The 20897-nt window shown below is 33.9% G+C and overlaps 1 protein-coding gene across 1 annotated transcript; it reads left to right on the top strand.

Annotated features, from left to right (window-relative positions):
• The first annotated feature begins 7011 nt into the window (after window positions 1-7011).
• Window positions 7012-8532, top strand: LOC132554156 (UDP-glucuronosyltransferase 2A3-like). The gene has a single exon (XM_060218458.1). It carries the CDS (start codon window positions 7012-7014, stop codon window positions 8530-8532), a length of 1521 nt encoding a protein of 506 aa, XP_060074441.1.
• The last annotated feature ends 12365 nt before the right edge of the window (window positions 8533-20897 follow it).

Below are 20897 nucleotides of genomic sequence, written 5' to 3'. Positions count from 1 at the left end.
TAAGATTTAACGACGGAATGTTTACTTACAGAGACCTTCGTTATAAATACTCCATGATATTTGTTATTTGTGTTGCTGAAATACTTACATAGTCATTTTCATGGGTTTTATGTGGATGTAATACAGATGCGAAAATGATACCATGAAAACAAGACCAATAGAACAAAAGAGCTAATGTGATTGACTTGTTCTGTAAATTTCCATTTCTGCAAAATTAACGTTTCCAAAACATGCTACAGCATGTATACCGTGACCCAAAAATATTGGTCATGTGATTAATTTGAGAGCTGTTTTGTATTTTGTGATTTGTTGTGCCAGTCATTGGCAAAATAGCAGTACCCTTGGTCTTTGGGTAAATACTACTCAGAAAAGTCGTTTATGTTGAAAAGTTGACGAACGGTCGACGGACGACACCATTGAATAGACTCAAGTGAGCTAAAAAATAATTCATCATTTTGAAATGTAAGGTTTTGAACAAACCTCATACATCTTCACGTATTGTTAAAGATAAGTCCTGATTGTCGCCTGCCTCTTGCACTTGGCAATATATGTGTTGTCTTGAGAACGGTTTATCACGCATATTTTCAAGTTTACATACTTAAATGTCTTTGGAATGTGTGTATCAAGTTGTCACACTCTTAAAGTTAAGGCTCTTGATATAAAGCAAGTATGTTGTACACAAAACATTCGATGTAGCTTTAGCTTTCGTCCTTATCGTCCAGTGTAATACATAAATGGTTTAAAGTTCAAGGTTTTATGCTGTTTGTCCTCCTATATAAAGTCAAATGATTGATAGATGACGAAAGAAATAATATCGCATTTTTTTTCGAAATTTTAAAACTTTTGAAATTTTGAAAGATTTAGATTGTAAACTACATCTGACATTGAAGAAACATAACTTTTATGTCAAAGCTGAATATTTTAAAAATAAAATTTCATACTTTTAGAATTTAACTATATCAAAATAATGTTCTGTATGGCTTAAAATATATTTGATATTAGTGTTTTTATTAACCGTTTTCTTTTATCCATTCTGTATATGTTATGGCTTTTAATTATCAGAATCGTTTTCCATGAACGCAAGTATTAAACGTCTGTTGTGTTAATAAGCATGTTGCAAGTGTGGGAGAAATAGTAAGACATGATTGTGCTCCACGGACACGAAAATCTTAAAACCGTCTTAGATAATACAGAACAATGCTTGCTCACTGGTTCTGAGAATTTCCTGTCCATGAGAAAAATGCAAGATTCCTTTAATCTGCTGTATCGCAACTCCGTAGCTGACCATTAAGCTTCTACTTGGAGATATTGTTTTAAGGCAATGTGGAATCATATTGTGATATGTTGTTGTTATACTGCTTGTTTGTTTATACTGCTACTTAGTTATGTATGAGTATATATATTTTCATATATTACAAAATAAGACTCGTGTGCGTTTGTTTTCTTGTTTATTTCTGTTGGTAAGTTAAAGTCATTGAAACCAATAACATTTCATAAGACTCCTATTTGTGTTTTGAATAATATTTCAATTTATACTTAATTTTAACTTAATAGCTTAATAAAGAGAAATTATATATAACAATCATTTGTAATAATTATCAAATAAACCAAAGTGTATCGCTCTGGTCAATTTTGAAGGAGAAAAGATTTTCCATGAAGGTTTTGGTATCTGCACGAGACCTTCCAAATGCTGTCGACTACAACAAAATGTCAAGCACTTATGAAGATTTAAACCTTCTACTGCCTGAAAATGGAAATCTCGAACAAGAACATACCACGTGACAGTTTAAAAATGAGAAACAGTTTCCCTCGAATTATGTTAACATTTGTAGCGATGTGTACATTTATTTTGAAAAAAAAATCATTGTATCTTTACAATTGTTGAAATTCTACCGATAAGTAGTTTTTACAGACACATCTAATTTCTTTTTTCATTATTATGATATCATATAAAAAATAACATAGAACATACCGACGTTACAACAGAAACTAAATACAAACTCTAATTTAACAAAGCCAGGGCAAAATATGATTTACAAGCAGACGCCTGAAAAAGTGGGAGGAAAAACTAAGACATGTGTTCCGGAAAAGTAAGCGTCTTCTGCTTCATCTTCAACACCCGTTATGTAAATCTTGGTCAATCCAAATCAACTATCGCAAATAAAATACGTCATTTGGAAATGCAGAAATATTTCTATCCAAAAATAGAAAATTTACAATGATTCATCGACAACAACCGCTATGTTAAGACAATCTAAATAAGTAATGTCGCGTTCCTAAATGAGAACAATGTGTGTAACAACGCAACCATCGGGCATACTAACGAGTAATTTAGCGGCAAACTGTTAAATAATCTATTTTCATGATAGTTTCATTATCGTTGAAATTTTTGGTACTCATATTCCACAAAGTCATATGTCCATGGGCTGTTTAAATTGATCAAAATTCACCCTGGAAAATCAATGATCCACGTAAAACTTCGAAAATTGGGCTCTACGAAGATATTTTCTTTTAAAGTACAGAAGATGTATATTGTAATAAATTGTACGAGGATATAGATGAGTACCTGCATTGTTTTAGTAATTTGTTACAAACATTGATTGTTTATCGTAAAAGAGAAGATCAATTTATACCGAGTACTGCTCTTGCATACATTCACTTGCGTGTCTTTTGTACAATTTTCAAATCGTAAGCGGTAGATATTGCTGCTTGACTAATAGTCTCCGAGATTTAACGCAACCTGACATGCTACGTCTTAATTCATCGGAATAGTGGCACGTTCAAGATTATTCAAATATACGAGTACATGACGTTCTTCTAAAATTAAGACACCTCTCTATCGAGATTTTTTACATTTTTTTTATCACTTGAGTTAAATTTCTTTTAGGTTTAAAATTTAGACCCTTAGCACCATGCACTGACGAGACCTAGAAGACGAAACAGCTGTACGATGCAGTTAAATTTATTGTTGTGCTCTACTTGACCTAATTCTAACGTTGTATCAACTTGTTTGTCTTTAACAGTACCTTCTAAATCTTTTCTGATTCGAAACATTTTCTCTCTTACGAATCTGTGTTAATCCAGTTGCTTTTTCCTGACAATGGATTTCATTCATTCTGACAATAACATTAACTAGTCGGTGTGTTTATTTTCATTGCTATTTTATTTTCGAATCATGAATAATTCAACGACGGAAATAAAAGAGTTTTAGAAAAAATAATATCGTTCTAATCTTCAGATATACATATATCACGTATACTGTATATAATGAAATGAACACTTTACTAATAGATATACGTGACAGCAGCAATGCTAGAAAAATATCGATGCATATATATACGCACTTTAAATAGATATTATGAAGCTTACTTAATTGTCGTCTTTACCATATAGGCAATGTGCAATACCGTTAGATAAACGGATAATATATATCCGGTACTGTGTTTCAAACAAAAACTTTATACAAACGACTGTTAGATAAATACATAATGTATCTTGTGCTCTAAAAACTGTGTATCAGCTACCGTTAGGTAAACGGATACTAGGCCTAGACACTGTGTTCTTGAAACTTAACACAAGAATTCATTGAACTCTAAAAGACTTTAATATTTTATTTCAAGAAAAAAGGGAAGCTCAAACATAATTATGTTGCACAGTGTTTGTGTTGTATATGTACATGTATATGGTATTCCGGAACCCCTGGACCGGAACTAACTCCATGCACACCATGCTTATTGTTCTCCCTCCTGTTTCCACCCTGCCGTGGTAAAAGCATGTGTTATTGTGCAAGTGACTTATTTGTGGTATTAAACCTTATTGGTGTTATAAGTTACAAGAATTGTTATTTGTATATCTCACTGACTATTTAATGCCAAACATGTGTGCTATCCATAATTGTAGTTTAAATTTATACAAAAATATTATCTAAATCTGCATTTACATACTCCTTGTCAAAATAAATATCTTACAGTATGAATATTAATGACATTCCACGCATTCTTTATTCACAGAACATCTGTTATGAAAATTAAATTCTAGGTACATAAAGCTGTCAACTGAAAAATACATATATATGAATTATTTAGTTTTAGTAGAAAGTGACCTTTTTGAAGATAAAGGTCTCCAGGAGACGTCTGTTCATGCCAGTTCTGTGTTCATATTTGAATACAAAACATCAGTCACGGTCATATTTCTGAAAATTCTTAAATGGATAGGTAAGTACTTTTTCATTTATTTAATATAAGTCGCCAAGTGTGTCAACGGTAATTAGTTAGTTTTTGGCTTTTCCTTTTTTCATACTATATCGATTCATTAATAAGCTCATGTCTGTAACCAATCACGATGGCACATATCTTGCTATTCAGTTTAAAAAATACTAAAAAAAATTGATATCATTGTCCGAAACCTGAGTCCCACTAGAAATATATAACATTACAATGCTTTTCCTAAGCCTAATGTTTTGGCTCGTTTCATAGAGAACGCTTTATGGTATTGTGTATGAAAATTCCAATTGGTTAGAAACATGGTTCTCTATAACTTTTTTGCAGAACAGATCGTGAACTTTCGACCTATCGATAGATTAATAAAAAAAAACATCCTGATCTAAACGAATACACGTGGAATTAAAACAATACAAAAACTGGAAACATGTAGTGCCGCATACGTGTTCGCATTTGATTAAAGATTGGGGTCTGCTAAAACACGGTTAGATACGACACGGAACAAGATACTAAAATCAGACATACTAAATCACGGCTAGATCAATTACGGAAAAAATGCTAAATATGGAACACAGAAAAGTTATACTAAGGGAGATAATCCAGTCAATTCATTAACAGCATAACAATATTATATGACAAGAGTTGTAACACGCACGAGGGAAAACTGGACATAATATTTTCTTTATTTTGCTATTTTGATGTTCTGATGACCGCAGAACTTAGTTACACATACATCACCTTTAAGAAAACATACTTTATTTTTCTAAAGATTGTTTCATAAACGATATTGACCATTTTATCAAGTTGACATGACGAATTGGTAGACTGTCCCCTTTCCAGTTGAACTGTCCTCTCGTTACTAATGGGAATAATAACTATGCCGAAATTTGCAGATTCTAAGATATTCGCGATATAGAGTGACCATGACCATGTTCACATATAATGTCTTTTGATGATGTTACGTCTGATACCATAACTCCATATTAACATCAATGTGCCAACTTTCTTTAACAATAGCCGCCAACTGTTCATTTATGTCATAAATGACGAGTGCGCGCCAGAGTTGGTCTCTGCCCAAAAACCCAGGCCAGGATTATAGTAAATAATAAATAGAATTTAAATTTATCTCGGCGATTTGCATTTTGCTATTTCGGCAAAACAGAAACAAATACAAGTGTAAATATGTGTTACCGATTTTGGATTGTACATTACATTTTGTATTGCACACTTGGTGAAACAGTTGCGTCTTCATTGTGGTGTCATGTCACAAGGAACACACATGTCAAATATGAATTGCAATGCAAGGGTTATAGGCAAGGTTAAATTTGGCAACTAACAAACAAACAGACAGACAAAAAGGCAGCACAAAAACACTTTGCCCCGATCTTTCGATACGTGGGAAAAAACTAACAAAATCTCCGTGCTGGACAAGTATGTATGTTTCCTGAATATGAAAAAACTCTTCGTTACTTTGACAGATCCTGATCAATTTTCATTTTTCTTTTTCTTTTTATCTCACAAAAAAGGAACCACATTGTCTGTCTGTCAATATGTTCAGCAGAAACTCGGCACTTGAAAGTTCAGGAAAGATTGTTTCATTTCCAAAATGTAAACAGCATAGATGTTCTGACAGATTGTTGTATTATAATGATAAAAGTCTCATGATACGCACAAACAACACTTATACCTGGTACACTGGTATAAACCATTACCTGATCAATATGCGGTAGTCGAGAATTCAACGACAATGTAATGTTGGTTAATTAGATGTTAACAAAATCTCCATCCCGTTTTCAGGCAGGGATACCTTGTTTTGCCTTATGCAGAGATATGTACTGTAATATGTCAAATTGTTCTGAATTCCCATATTTTACATATTCATTCAAGTTGCGTATACATCATTTTAAAGGAAATTTCATAAACTTCCAAAGTACTGTAATATGTCAAATTGTTCTGAATTCCCATATTTTACATATTCATTCAAGTTGCGTATACATCATTTTAAAGGAAATTTCATAAACTTCCAAATATAATAAAATTGAAACAAACATCGCAAAAGCGTGTACATAAAAAATGCAGTTGCAGTACAATTATAGACAGGGTAACGCAAATAAAGTTTCACGCCACCTTCAATGAAAGAGACTTTCTCTTTTACGGAAAGTGGTGAAGGTTTCCGAGCTTTATACCCGTAACCAGGTAAAAAATAAACCAGACGTGCTGTTATATGCTTTTTGGTTTAATTTGAATTACGTAAAATTTGAGTATACGTTTACTTCCACAAGACAGCTTGAAAAGATATTTTGTTGGTCAATGTCACTTTTTATCCAATCAAAGCGTTCTAGCGACCAAGAGGATCGCATTCAGTTTTTTTTTTTTTTTTAGGTTTATTTAACCACTTTAAATGTCCTCACACAATATCATAGTGGACTCAGTTAATATTGATGTTAAAGACTTATTTATTCTAACACTTGTATCTATAAGGAATCGGATCGGAAAAAAATTCTGCAATGATTTTAGTTTTCGAGAATTCTAATTTTCGTTATTTGGAGAAAATCCTGAAAAGATACGTATTGAAAATAAAACAGATATATGTACGATCTCTTTCATGAAGTCCGTAAAAAAAGTACACCGTTTTTGCATCAATTATTTCATGAAAGTACAAAACTTTGGACCAACAAAAGGAAAACCTTTTACATTAGCCATTATTGTTTCCATTATCATGAATCCAATTTCTGCTATTCTATTTTACAGGCCAATGTTTCTCCAGATTTTTACATCGTGTGTCCTTATCATGCCATATGTGTATCCAGTCCATAGTGAACACATCCTGGTGATCTCATTTCCAACGATTAGCCACACCCGTAGTCTGATCCAATTACTCGACTCGGTGACGCAAACGTATAACCACACCGCCACAGTCATCACCACAACTATGGTAGCCAACGATGTGAAACTCCAGTTTGGTCCGGCAGTCGACATCGTTATTTCAAGTGTTCTAGATGAGGCAGACTTTGTTGGTAAAAATGCAAAAGTAGCCAGAGAAATATGTGTTTTAAAAGAAGCTGGAATCATAAACGTTCTGGGGCTATTTGATTTAGTAACATTTTGCAATGATTTCCATAATGAAGCAGAACTTTTGAAACATCTCAAAAACAGAAACTTTGACTTGGCTATAGTGGACAACGTGCCCATAGCAGAATGCTTTGCGTCACTTGCTTATAAGCTTGGGTTGCCGTATATAAATTTTGGAATTAATTATGATCCTGTAAGAATGCGGATTCCTTTTTCTCCGGCATCGATATCGCCACATCGACGTTTAGTCATAGGCGACAAACTGGATTTCCTCGAAAGGATGCAGAGTGTGTTTACATCGATTGTATTGGAGCTGGCGCCAAGCTACCTGTTGCCAATCACAAATGTAGCCAAGTATGTGTCAGGTGGTTCACCAATAACTGGAAATCAACTGATGTCGAAAGCGTCTTTTCATTTGATAACGTTGGATTTTCTCATCGACTATCCCCAACCGTCCTTGCCGCATGTCGCGTTTGTTGGAGGTATGAATACCAAGCCATCTGAACCTTTACCTGAAATATTTCAGGAATTCTTGGATTCCAGTGTCGACGGTGCTGTAATCGTGTCATTAGGAGCTGGGTTCAATGGTTTCCCAAACGAACGTATAAACACTTTCATAAGAGCTTTCAAAAGACGCCCTGAAATACATTTTATCATAAAACATAGCGTTTCAGAGTACAGAGAGGACAATGTCATGGTTTCACCGTGGATACCACAGAATGACCTATTAGGTCACCCAAAGATAATCGCCTTCATGACACATTGTGGAAAACACAGTCAATTTGAAGCTTTGTATCATGGCGTTCCAATGATAGGATTTCCGCTTTGTCATGACCAATACTACAACTGTGAACGTATGAAAGAGAAAGGTTATGGATTTGTACTAAATTTCTGCTCGTTTACTGTCAACGATATCGAAGTAGCTTTAGAAACGGTTATTACCCAGAAAAACTTCCAATACAATATAAGGAACGCTTCGCAGGTATTCCATAGTCGATCTGATACTCCACTACAGCGGGCTTCCTATTGGATAGATCATATTATCCGATATGGAGATAAGTTTGTCCACTCGTACTCATCAGACATGCCATGGTACCAGTACTACCTTCTGGACATACTGCTGGTGGTGGGAATGATGTTTGGGGCAGTTGTTTATTTCACAGCTTTCTTGTTTCACAAACTTAGATACATTTTTGGTCAACTTAACAAAAGAGTGTTAGATAAAATAAAAACTAACTAAACCGTGAAACTGGGACTTTTTTGAAAAAAGACAAACAAAAAACAAAAACAAAAATCTGGCCGACAGGGAACCAACTTGGATTATGCCAGTTCGCTATTACTTGAAATGGTATTGATAGATCGTTCTCAAATTTCGTATTGACGATGCCTCATGGTCCCCGTGCATAAAAAAAAAACTGGCCGACACGAAACCGACTTAGATTTTGACATTAGCAGTATGTTATCAATATATTTTGAAAAGTTTCAGATGAATAATTCTGGAATTCTATATGTAAATTTCGTTTGGTCCTTTGCTACCAATTGTACATGTCCCATTTTTGGACTCTTCTGAAGAAAAAAATGGCAGACAAATAGATTTTTTTTTCATTTTGATATTAACATTTTGTTATCGCTATTTCTTGAAATGCTATGGGTGTATGGTTTCGGATAGTCATAACTTGTTACCTTTATATTTGGAGAAGTGGTGTATAGATCTTTCATATGTAGGTACCCGTTGGTCCGTTGTTATCCCCATTTCTTCAAAATACTTTATCAATCTTTCCCAGATTTGATTCTAGTATATAGGTTTCCCTTATTCCTTTGTGTTCATGTTATTACGCTTGGTCAGATAAACGAAGTGGCTGACGGGTGGTCATCATGGATTTTGACAATAAAAGAGTGTTATTATTTTTTCAAGAAAAACTGAATGGTTCTTTCTCAAATTTTGTTTTTAGGCCCCTCTTAGTCATTTGTTGGGTCATTTTAATTTTGGGACTGATCAGTACACCAAAATGGCCGCAAGGCAACAATCTTGAATTAAGAAATTAAAGATTATTATCGCTATATACAGAAGGGAATACACTTTCAACTCTATATGATAATTAGGAATAACCGAGTAAGAGAAAGGAACGAAAAACAAATAAAATCCAACAAGGGTGCTTGTCATGGTTCCTAATGGATCTCTTTTTCCTTTTTTATTCGTGTTACCCCAAAGTAAATTCCCTACCTGCCTTTAACTATAAAACAATACGATACCTGTCTTTTCTTTGTAAACACGATATCTTGTTTATTTCCGCGTTCTGACGCTTTATTTTTCATACTTTTACTCCAAAAATGTTAAATTAAGGTGTTATCTTTTCATTTTGTCATTGGCTTAATGCATGAAATGAAGGATAAATAACATGAGAATGTACCAATGTGTACTTAAATTCACAAATTATGGAAACGATGTGAGATCAGCTTCGGGGCATGTCCGATTTGGGTAAAATATAAATATCTCACCATCACATTGCACTGAATCATCGTTCTGCTAAATAAGTATCATACTAAATACTATTTGTTTTAATCATTTTGGTGTTCAATTATTATTATTTTAATTTTTTATTTCCTTTATGGATGTATCGCTTATTCAACTAACAGGATCACTTTGGGGTAGGAAATTCTTGTAAGCAAGCTGGAGCTTCCTCACTGATGAACAAGAGCTTGGGAGGCCCACTGCATGCCATTCAGAGCAACTGTAAAGTGTCTTCTACAAAACCCGGTGCGTTCCTCAGCTTCCTGAGAATCTCACAAACCAACATGGAGCGTTGAACCATTTACATGGTAAAGGGAACGGTGAATCATATGACCAGGCTTTATATTATAGTACTGAAAATAACATAAACTATCTACTCTTCTTTCAGTGATTTGATAAGTCACTTGTTTCAATTATATATTTAATAAGAATGAGAATGTACATTTATTCGTTGCCATTTTTAGATACTTGATCAAAATTGTTTATTCATCAATAAGTAAACAGACATTGAAATATACATGTTTCATTGATTCACTTGTAAATAATGTGTTCTGAAAGTTCGTTACTTTGTTTATTCAGACTTAATCACTGTTCTACAATTGAATATCCACTGATATAATAAGTGTACATAATTGCATCCTGATGTTGGTTTTGCGTAACAAAAACTCATTAAAATAGACAATTTACACATCAAATTCCGCATTTTCTTTACAATAACCAATAGCCGCTGTTTTTTCCTCGGCCGTCCGGCGTGCGGCTTATATGTGGGGGGTGGGGGTTCGGCATAATGACGAAATAGGGAGTGTACCGTCTGGACACTGTTCCAAATCGTTATGTTTTTCGGAACGGCCATTTTTTCGAGCCGTATCACATGTACTATTAACCTGCTTGACATCGCACCCTGACAATTTTGATTGCTGTAACATGTCACGCTTCAAGGAAAAATGTAAAATAGTTATTTAAATCAAGGATACCAGTCCACTACCATCAATTTTCATTGAAAAAATCGAAGATTGCTGGCTGTCAGCCATTTTGTTTTTCTGATCAGTCCCAAACTCAAGCAGGCAAAACTAGGTACCAAAAGGAACCTAAACATAAAATTTGAGAAAGATGTATACAGTAGTTCTCTAAAAAAAAACAAGAACAAACTTTCGACGTCAAAATCAAAGATTGCCATCTTTTGGCCGTTTTGTTTTTCTGATCAGAACCCAAAATCAAATAGGCACAAAAAGGGACCAAGGGAAATCTACATCAAATTTAATAAAGATCCATTCAGTAGTTCTGGAGAAATTTCGATAACAAACTTTCAAAAGTCAAAATCCAAGATGGCCACCTGCCAGCCAATTTGTACTACTGATCAGTCCCAAAATTACATGGGCACACCTAGGGACCAAAAGGAATCTATACGTGAAATTTGAGAAAGATTTATACAGTACTTTTCAAGACATAGCATATACAAACTTCAATAAAAACATTCAAGATGGCCGCCTGTCGGCCATATTTTTTATCAGTCCCATAGTCTAACGGACACAACAAGGGACCAAGGGGAATCTAAATATGCAATTTGAGAAAGATCCATTCAGTATTCCTCAAGAAATAGTAATAACAAAAGTTGTTTACAGGCGAACGGATAGACAATGGGCCACAAACGCAGGGCGATTTGAATAGTCCACTTATAAAAATTTAACGTTTTAAGACAATGCCCCCTCCACATACTTCAAATTGGCAGGCTTTAAGGACGTTGGGTATTTTTGCACTCAAACACATACCGTTGCGCACAGCTGTAGAGAAGTATACTCAAGATTGTCAGGATATAATTCAAATATAACGTTATATTTTAATGTCCTGTTGCAATTCTTTAATTCTTGAAATAAGGCCTTCAGTACTTCAAGTTCTTCGATCCTATTCTTTTTAAAAAAAACACATCCGCCCATTCAGCTGACTTCAACAGTAATTTCCATGAACCCTAAAATTTACCAAAACAGACTACTTAAGTTATGAACATGAATATATGCAAGTAATTTGCATTCTTTTCTCTCAAAATATGCACCAGATGTTACAATTGAAAATGATGAGCATATAGACAACAGAAAATGTAAATATCAATAACAGCATAATAAATGTGAATATTGAAATTTTCTGTCTTGTGTCACAGTTGTGTCACAATGCATAACTTATTGTTTGGCTGTGGTTTCAGGGACACTTGAATCTGGTACTTAACGCCACCTGGACATTGTATTATACCAAGTCCCTGTTCTGTTGATTTTAATGTCTGGATAGATCATAAACTTTAAAATAAGTTTTCTTTTAATTACTGATATCATCGCGTAATTCAGATATCTACACAATAGAGAAGAAATAATATTGACAGCAGTTCAAGGTCAACCAATAAAAGAAAGTGTATTTATACCCGGTAGCCATTATTTTCTTTGAGTATATTCAACATTATGGATCAAATCTTGAGTTGCAGTATCATTTCCAGCTTGTGGGTTTAAACCCAGAGTTTATGTTACACATGCAATTTTATCATTGTAGAGGTCTAGAAGACAATGACATGCATCAGGTACAGACATTTCACGAATTCCAGCTGTTTTAAACCAGTTTTATTCAAGACAGTTATACACATCAACACCATGTTAAAAATTAAAAGCTAAGAAAATAGTCACACAAATTCTTTGAAATATTTCTTCTACCTCGTTAAAAAAGAATCTAAAAAGTTCATAATTTCAAGCATTAGTTGAGGATCTTTCCCCAATAGCTTCTAAGTATCCAAACTTCATTTCAAACTCAAACTGACAAAAAATTTCAAAACTCTATCTGACAAATATATTAAAAAGACAAGATAACAAAAATATGTATATTTTAAAGACTGATTCTTAATCTACAAACAAATGCATATACCAGTTCTGTTAGAGTTTCAGCAGGAGATTAAGCTAAGCAGATAAGTCATGATGTCTGCATATATCAAGGAATGGTGATTACACTACAAACTATGAGGGTGATTGATTTCAATCATTCTTGATCATTTCAAACATTATGCAGACCCCAAATAATTGTCTGGAAATCATTGATTAACTAGAAAATCTTAATTTACACAAAAATACCCCCAAATCAACTTGGGTATGAAACACATCTGCAGGTCAGAAAGTGCTATTTGATTCCTGGTTGATGTGCTCTTTCATCACACCTATTCAGATGCTGGTCTGTTTGGAATGATCCTACCATTGAAATCAAGCACACAAAGTAAATTATATAAGCAAAGCAAACAAAGAATATTTTCTGCATAAAGATAGTTAAAAGTTATATGTAAAAGCAAACACATGTTTTTCAAAGTAAGCTAAATGCTGGAGTTCAAGTTTTCATTTACTATTTCTTCACAGCATATACGTACAATATTAGCACCATATTTTATTCACTGTGTTTGATTAATTGAACAAAAATTGACTTCAACACATTTTTGTGACTCAAGTGTTTGACCTCAACCCCTGTCACTGGTCAATAGTTTTTGGACCTTAAACTTGATAAAATGTTTTCATTACTCAATGTATGATTTGATGAGGCATAACATACTTCCATATTGAATAACAGAACAAGAAAAGACATGCTAAGATATAAACACCTGTAGTATCAATAATTTGTATTTAGTACAATATGTTGTGAATCCCACTTATTTTGCATGTCTTAATGAGTTGTGAAAAAAAGTACTTTCATCCTGTATATAGAAGTACCAAAAAACTTTATTTTAAAAAAAATTTAATTTGCAGGTTTCACTGATGAACACAAAAAATACTGAACTTTTTGAAATATTGAAAAAATAAAACTAATTTTAGAAAGAAAAAATGTCAGAGATCAAACATCATAGCCAAAGATGATCACTAAACAAGCCTTAGAAGATGCTACTTGCTCTGACTGTAGAAGGAATTAGGAAGGGTTAATAGAACTTAATCATCATCAGGCACAGATTGTATTATCAACATCCTAAACACGGGAGTGTTTGTCGAGAGAAAAGAGAAAGTTACCATGTGTGATAATTATTACAGTTAGTACATGACAATCACAAACAACCAAGCATGTCCCATCTCTTTACAGAGACAGCAAACTGTGGTATATTTCATTCAGTGTAAAATGAAACTACACTTAAGTGTAAAAATGAGAATGAACATATGTGAGGACAGATGTAATGAATAAAAAGTCATCAGTTCAGTAGATAAAAAACTTGAATTCATGTGCATTTCTAAAATGCACCAACATAAAAGATGAAAATAAAGAGTGCCATTCTTAGATAATTTGTGAAAAGTTCTGCAAGATATTTAGTCAATGTTTTTGCAAGACGTGTACAATACTACAGACAGTAGTAGATTAAGATGCCCAATCACAGATGTTTGTAAATATTTGTGTAAGACATATCCATCACTAGACACAGCTATAGAGGTCCAATATCAGTCCTTTAGAGAATATCTATATAAGACATGTGAAATATAGAAGATAATTATTGATATAGACAGCAAGTTATATTTTGTGTCCATTTATGTGAGAAGTATCCATCACTAGACACAGATATGTATGTCCAATATCAGTCGTTTTTATAATATTTATATAAGATGTGTCCAACACAGAAGATAATTGTTGATATAGAAAGCCAATAATATTTTGTGCCTATTTATGTGAGAAGTATCCATCACTAGACACAGATATGTAGGTCCAATATCAGTCGTTTTTATAATATTTATATAAGATGTGTCCAACACAGAAGATAATTGTTGATATAGAAAGCCAATAATATTTTGTGTCTATTTATGTGAGAAGTATCCATCACTAGACACAGCTATGTAGGTCCAATATCAGTCGTTTTTATAATATTTATATAAGATGTGTCCAACACAGAAGATAATTGTTGATGCAGAGCTAGTTACATTTTTGTGTCTATTTATGTGAGAAGTGTCCATCACTAGACACAGCTATGTAGGTCCAATATCAGTCATTTTTATAATATTTATATAAGATGTGTCCAACATAGAAGATAATTGTTGATATAGAAAGCCAATAATATTTTGTGTCTATTTATGTGAGAAGTATCCATCACTAGACACAGCTATGTAGGTCCAATATCAGTCGTTTTTATAATATTTATATAAGATGTGTCCAACACAGAAGATAATTGTTGATATAGAAAGCCAATAACATTTTGTGTCTATTTATGTGAGAAGTGTCCATCACTAGACACAGCTATGTAGGTCCAATATCAGTCATTAAGAGAATATTTAGTCAGTGTTTTTGTAAGACGTGTACAATACTACCGACAGTAGTAGATTAAGATGCCCAATAACAAATGTTTGCAAATATTTGTGTAAGACATATCCATTACTAGACAGAGCTATAGAGGTTCAATATAAGACATTAAGAAAATATCTTCATAAGACATGTCCAACACAGAAGATAATTGTTGATATAGAAAGCCAGTAATATTTTGTGTCTATTTATGTGAGAAGTGTCCATCACTAGACACAACTATGTACATCCCATGTCAGTCGTTTTTAGAATATTTATATAAGACGTGTCCAATATAGTAGGTAACTGTTGATATAGAAAGCCAGTAATATTTTGTGTCTATTTATGTGAGAAGTGTCCATCACTAGACACAACTATGTAGGTCCAATGTTAGTCGTTTTTATAATATTTATATAAGACGTGTCTAACATAGAAGATAATTGTTGATATAGAAAGCCAGTAATATTTTGTGTCTATTTATGTGAGAAGTATCCATCACTAGACACAGCTATGTAGGTCCAATGTCAGTCGTTTTTAGAATATTTATATAAGACGTGTCTAACATAGAAGATAATTGTTGATATAGAAAGCCAGTAATATTTTGTGTCTATTTATGTGAGAAGTATCCATCACTAGACACAACTATGTAGGTCCAATGTTAGTCGTTTTTAGAATATTTATATAAGACGTGTCTAACATAGAAAATAATTGTTGATATAGAAAGCCAGTAATATTTTGTGTCTATTTATGTGAGAAGTGTCCATCACTAGACACAACTATGTAGGTCCAATATCAGTCGTTTTTATAATATTTATATAAGACGTGTCCAACACAGAAGATAATTGTTGATGCAGAGCTAGTTACATTTTTGTGTCTATTTATGTGAGAAGTGTCCATCACTAGACACAGCTATGTAGCTCCAATATCAGTCATTTAGAGAATATTTAGTCAGCGTTTTTGTAAGACGTGTATAATACTACAGACAATAACAGATTAAGATGCCCAATCACAGATGTTTGTAAATATTTGTGTGAGACATATCCATCACTAGACACAGCTATAGAAGATAATTGTTGATATAGAAAGCCAGTAATATTTTGTGTCTATTTATGTGAGAAGTATCCATCAATAGACACAGCTATGTAGGTCCAATATCAGTCTTTTTGAGATTATTTATATAAGACAAGATAATTGTGGATGCAGAGCTAGTTATATTTTGTGTCTATTTATTTGAGAAGTTCCCACCACTAAAGACAGCTATTTAGGTCCAATATATGAAATTTAGAGAATATTTATATAAGAGGTGTCCAACATAAAAGACAATAGCCGATAAGGAAAGTAATCAGGTTTTTATTCATTCTTTTATTGATCAAGCAATCAGTTTGTTATCAATTCAATTGTTTATCAAGCAAGCACTTTTTTTTATTTTTTTGTTTATTAAGCAATCATTTTTTTAAATTTATTCATTTATTTATCAAGCAATCGGTTATTTACATATCATTAATTTTTGCATGTCTTCTATATAAAAGTAAAATAATTGATAAGAAAGGCCACACATCATTTTTTGGGTGTTTAAAATTCTATATTTCTAACATCAAATCTGCAAATTATGTATTGGATTTACCTCCCTTTGCATATATAAAAAAAAATCTGCTTCAACTCTGATCATCAGGTAAAATTTCTTAATTTGTCACCATGCTAAATTCAACAATTTCATCTCATTTTATCATTCTGCTTTTTCTCCATAATTGTGAACAGAGCTACCCTAAAGTCAAATGGTTGAAGTTTTAGAAATCATCACTTAAGCACTACATACTGTGTACAGTCAACAGAAGAATGGTGATAAAAAGTTCAACGGTAGGAAACAAGCCATGGAAGCTTAAACCTAGAACTAGAGTAATATACTTGAACATGTACTTTAAATTAGGAAATATATTTGATCCTTTCATGACTTTTTGTAGAGATGAAATTATCTCAATATAACTGAAATTTGGGATTTAGATTATTTTTTATCACCAAAATTTCTACAAAGTGTGTACATAATAAATGAAATATAACCTGGACCCCACAGGAGGCAGCCTGAATCCCCTTCCCTGGACCCCACCAATTGAATCTACCAGCCATTCCAAGCTTGAGAATGTCAGATTCAGAATAGCACCAGCTCGCACTTACTTACAGAAACCTAATCTAGAACCTTTTTGTGTGGACATCTTAGAATAAGATCTATATCTTTCTAACTCAGATGATGGAGACTCCAATGTGAACGCCTACAGTGACCATCAGTATGCTAACCAGAACCCAACATCATCCATAAATGATAGCTTCAGTAGTATTTCCACACATCTACAGAAGGAACTGCCAACCACCGTTCAAAACCAGATAGTGTACACATCGTGTAGAGAATTTTCTAGTTTACAAATAAGAACTATAATAATTGTTTCAACGTCATTTTTACTATGACGTCATAATGTAACTTGTAAAGCATTTCTACACTTAAGATGTTTTATCATGATAAATCTTTGTCCTGATGACGGTCACAATGTGGCCAAAACATGTAGACAATTCTTCATGTTGTTGAGTTTACTTTTTATCTATTATTGTTTTTTAGTAAGGGACGTTATTGAATCCTAAACAGATCCGTCCAAAGACACTGACCTAAAGTTCTACATAAGGGGTGTTGGATCGTCATTTATTTATTAAGTGTGTACATGAAAAATTATATACATAACACAAACTGCAGACCCTTAATATTTATAGACAGGTATTCATATCTAATCTATCGTTAGCTCTGGGAGCCAAATTAAAAAAAGACAAAAAAAGCAGATGACAACTAAGACAATGGTACAGAATTGCTGGCAATCTTACAAAAACTGTTCCCTGTATATATTGATTTGTGTAACAAGAGGTGCTCTGAAATTCCCTTTCTGGGTGTTTGCCATGTGTACTAGAAATGTGTTTTCTGTGTTTACTATAAATATGTTTGAAACCATATGTAGAATGAAGATACAATTCTGAGATGGTGATGGTCATCACAAAAGTATGCAGATTTGCCTGTTTACCATACCATATAATTTGTAACACCAGGATGTAATACGTTGGTCTGCTTAGTGAAAAAACACTGTCAATTGTGACAATACGACAACGGCCGTGTTATCAGCAAGGTCAGACTTGTCTTCCATATACTTGTTGGGTCATTTCCCCTGCCAGGAATCAGCTTTCTGCAGCCTTTAGGTATAAAATAAAGAAACAATGATTTTTGTTACCATCAATCTAAAAACATTTCTATATATGTTTATTATTTCTATAAAAAAAAAACAGAGGACCTTTCAACGTTGTTGTCAACACATTCAAGAGTAGATCTTAAGACTATTAAAAGCTGATAATGTAATTTTTTCTTTGATAAAGCAACAGCCACTCAAGGAACAAGAGGAATTTTTTAATGCTGATTGACGAGTACACAATGTTCTAGGTGATACCCTCTGTTTGATTAATGCTGATTGACGAGTACACAATGTTCTAGGTGATACCCTCTGTTTGATTAATGCTGATTGACGAGTACACAATGTTCTAGGTGATACCCTCTGTTTGATTAATGCTGATTGACGAGTACACAATGTTCTAGGTGATACCCTCTGTTTGATTAATGCTGATTGACGAGTACACAATGTTCTAGGTGATACCCTCTGTTTGATTAATGCTGATTGACGAGTACACAATGTTCTAGGTGATACCCTCTGTTTGATTAATGCTGATTGACGAGTACACAATGTTCTAGGTGATACCCTCTGTTTGATTAATGCTGATTGACGAGTACACAATGTTCTAGGTGATACCCTCTGTTTGATTAATGCTGATTGACGAGTACACAATGTTCTAGGTGATACCCTCTGTTTGATTAATGCTGATTGACGAGTACACAATGTTCTAGGTGATACCCTCTGTTTGATTAATGCTGATTGACGAGTACACAATGTTCTAGGTGATACCCTCTGTTTGATTAATGCTGATTGACGAGTACACAATGTTCTAGGTGATACCCTCTGTTTGATTAATGCTGATTGACGAGTACACAATGTTCTAGGTGATACCCTCTGTTTGATTAATGCTGATTGACGAGTACACAATGTTCTAGGTGATACCCTCTGTTTGATTAATGCTGATTGACGAGTACACAATGTTCTAGGTGATACCCTCTGTTTGATTAATGCTGATTGACGAGTACACAATGTTCTAGGTGATACCCTCTGTTTGATTAATGCTGATTGACGAGTACACAATGTTCTAGGTGATACCCTCTGTTTGATTAATGCTGATTGACGAGTACACAATGTTCTAGGTGATACCCTCTGTTTGATTAATGCTGATTGACGAGTACACAATGTTCTAGGTGATACCCTCTGTTTGATTAATGCTGATTGACGAGTACACAATGTTCTAGGTGATACCCTCTGTTTGATTAATGCTGTTTGACGAGTACACAATGTTCTAGGTGATACCCTCTGTTTGATTAATGCTCTGTTTGATTAATGCTGATTGACGAGTACACAATGTTCTAGGTGATACCCTCTGTTTGATTAATGCTGATTGACGAGTACACAATGTTCTAGGTGATACCCTCTGTTTGATTAATGCTGATTGACGAGTACACAATGTTCTAGGTGATACCCTCTGTTTGATTAATGCTGATTGACGAGTACACAATGTTCTAGGTGATACCCTCTGTTTGATTAATGCTGATTGACGAGTACACAATGTTCTAGGTGATACCCTGCTTGATTAATGCTGATTGACGAGTACACAATGTTCTAGGTGATACCCTCTGTTTGATTAATGCTGATTGACGAGTACACAATGTTCTAGGTGATACCCTCTGTTTGATTAATGCTGATTGACGAGTACACAATGTTCTAGGTGATACCCTCTGTTTGATTAATGCTGATTGACGAGTACACAATGTTCTAGGTGATACCCTCTGTTTGATTAATGCTGATTGACGAGTACACAATGTTCTAGGTGATACCCTCTGTTTGATTAATGCTGATTGACGAGTACACAATGTTCTAGGTGATACCCTCTGTTTGATTAATGCTGATTGACGAGTACACAATGTTCTAGGTGATACCCTCTGTTTGATTAATGCTGATTGACGAGTACACAATGTTCTAGGTGATACCCTCTGTTTGATTAATGCTGATTGACGAGTACACAATGTTCTAGGTGATACCCTCTGTTTGATTAATGCTGATTGACGAGTACACAATGTTCTAGGTGATACCCTCTGTTTGATTAATGCTGATTGACGAGTACACAATGTTCTAGGTGATACCCTCTGTTTGATTAATGCTGATTGACGAGTACACAATGTTCTAGGTGATACCCCCTGTTTGATTAATGCTGATTGACGAGTACACAATGTTCTAGGTGATACCCTCTGTTTGATTAATGCTGATTGACGAGTACACATTGTTCTAGGTGATACCCTCTGTTTGATTAATGCTGATTGACGAGTACACAATGTTCTAGGTGATACCCTCTGTTTGATTAATGCTGATTGACGAGTACACAATGTTCTAGGTGATACCCTCTGTTTGATTAATGCTGATTGACAAGTACACAATGTTCTAGGTGATACCCTGCTTGTTTAATGCTGATTGACGAGTACACAATGTTCTAGGTGATACCCTCTGTTTGATTAATGCTGATTAACGAGTACACATTGTTCTAGGTGATACCCTCTGTTTGATTAATGCTGATTGACGAGTACACAATGTTCTAGGTGATACCCTCTGTTTGATTAATGCTGATTGACGAGTACACAATGTTCT

This window comes from Ylistrum balloti, unplaced genomic scaffold (genome assembly GCF_031769215.1).
Source record: "Ylistrum balloti isolate Yb309-2 unplaced genomic scaffold, AGI_CSIRO_Ybal_v1 Utg370386, whole genome shotgun sequence".
Classification (NCBI taxonomy): domain Eukaryota; kingdom Metazoa; phylum Mollusca; class Bivalvia; order Pectinida; family Pectinidae; genus Ylistrum; species Ylistrum balloti.
This window is presented reverse-complemented; position numbering and strand designations above follow the sequence as displayed.

Bases quoted from the DNA above. Each gene is read 5' to 3' on its own strand.
- LOC132554156 (XM_060218458.1), top strand. From the start codon at position 7,012: ATGCCATATGTGTATCCAGTCCATAGTGAACACATCCTGGTGATCTCA.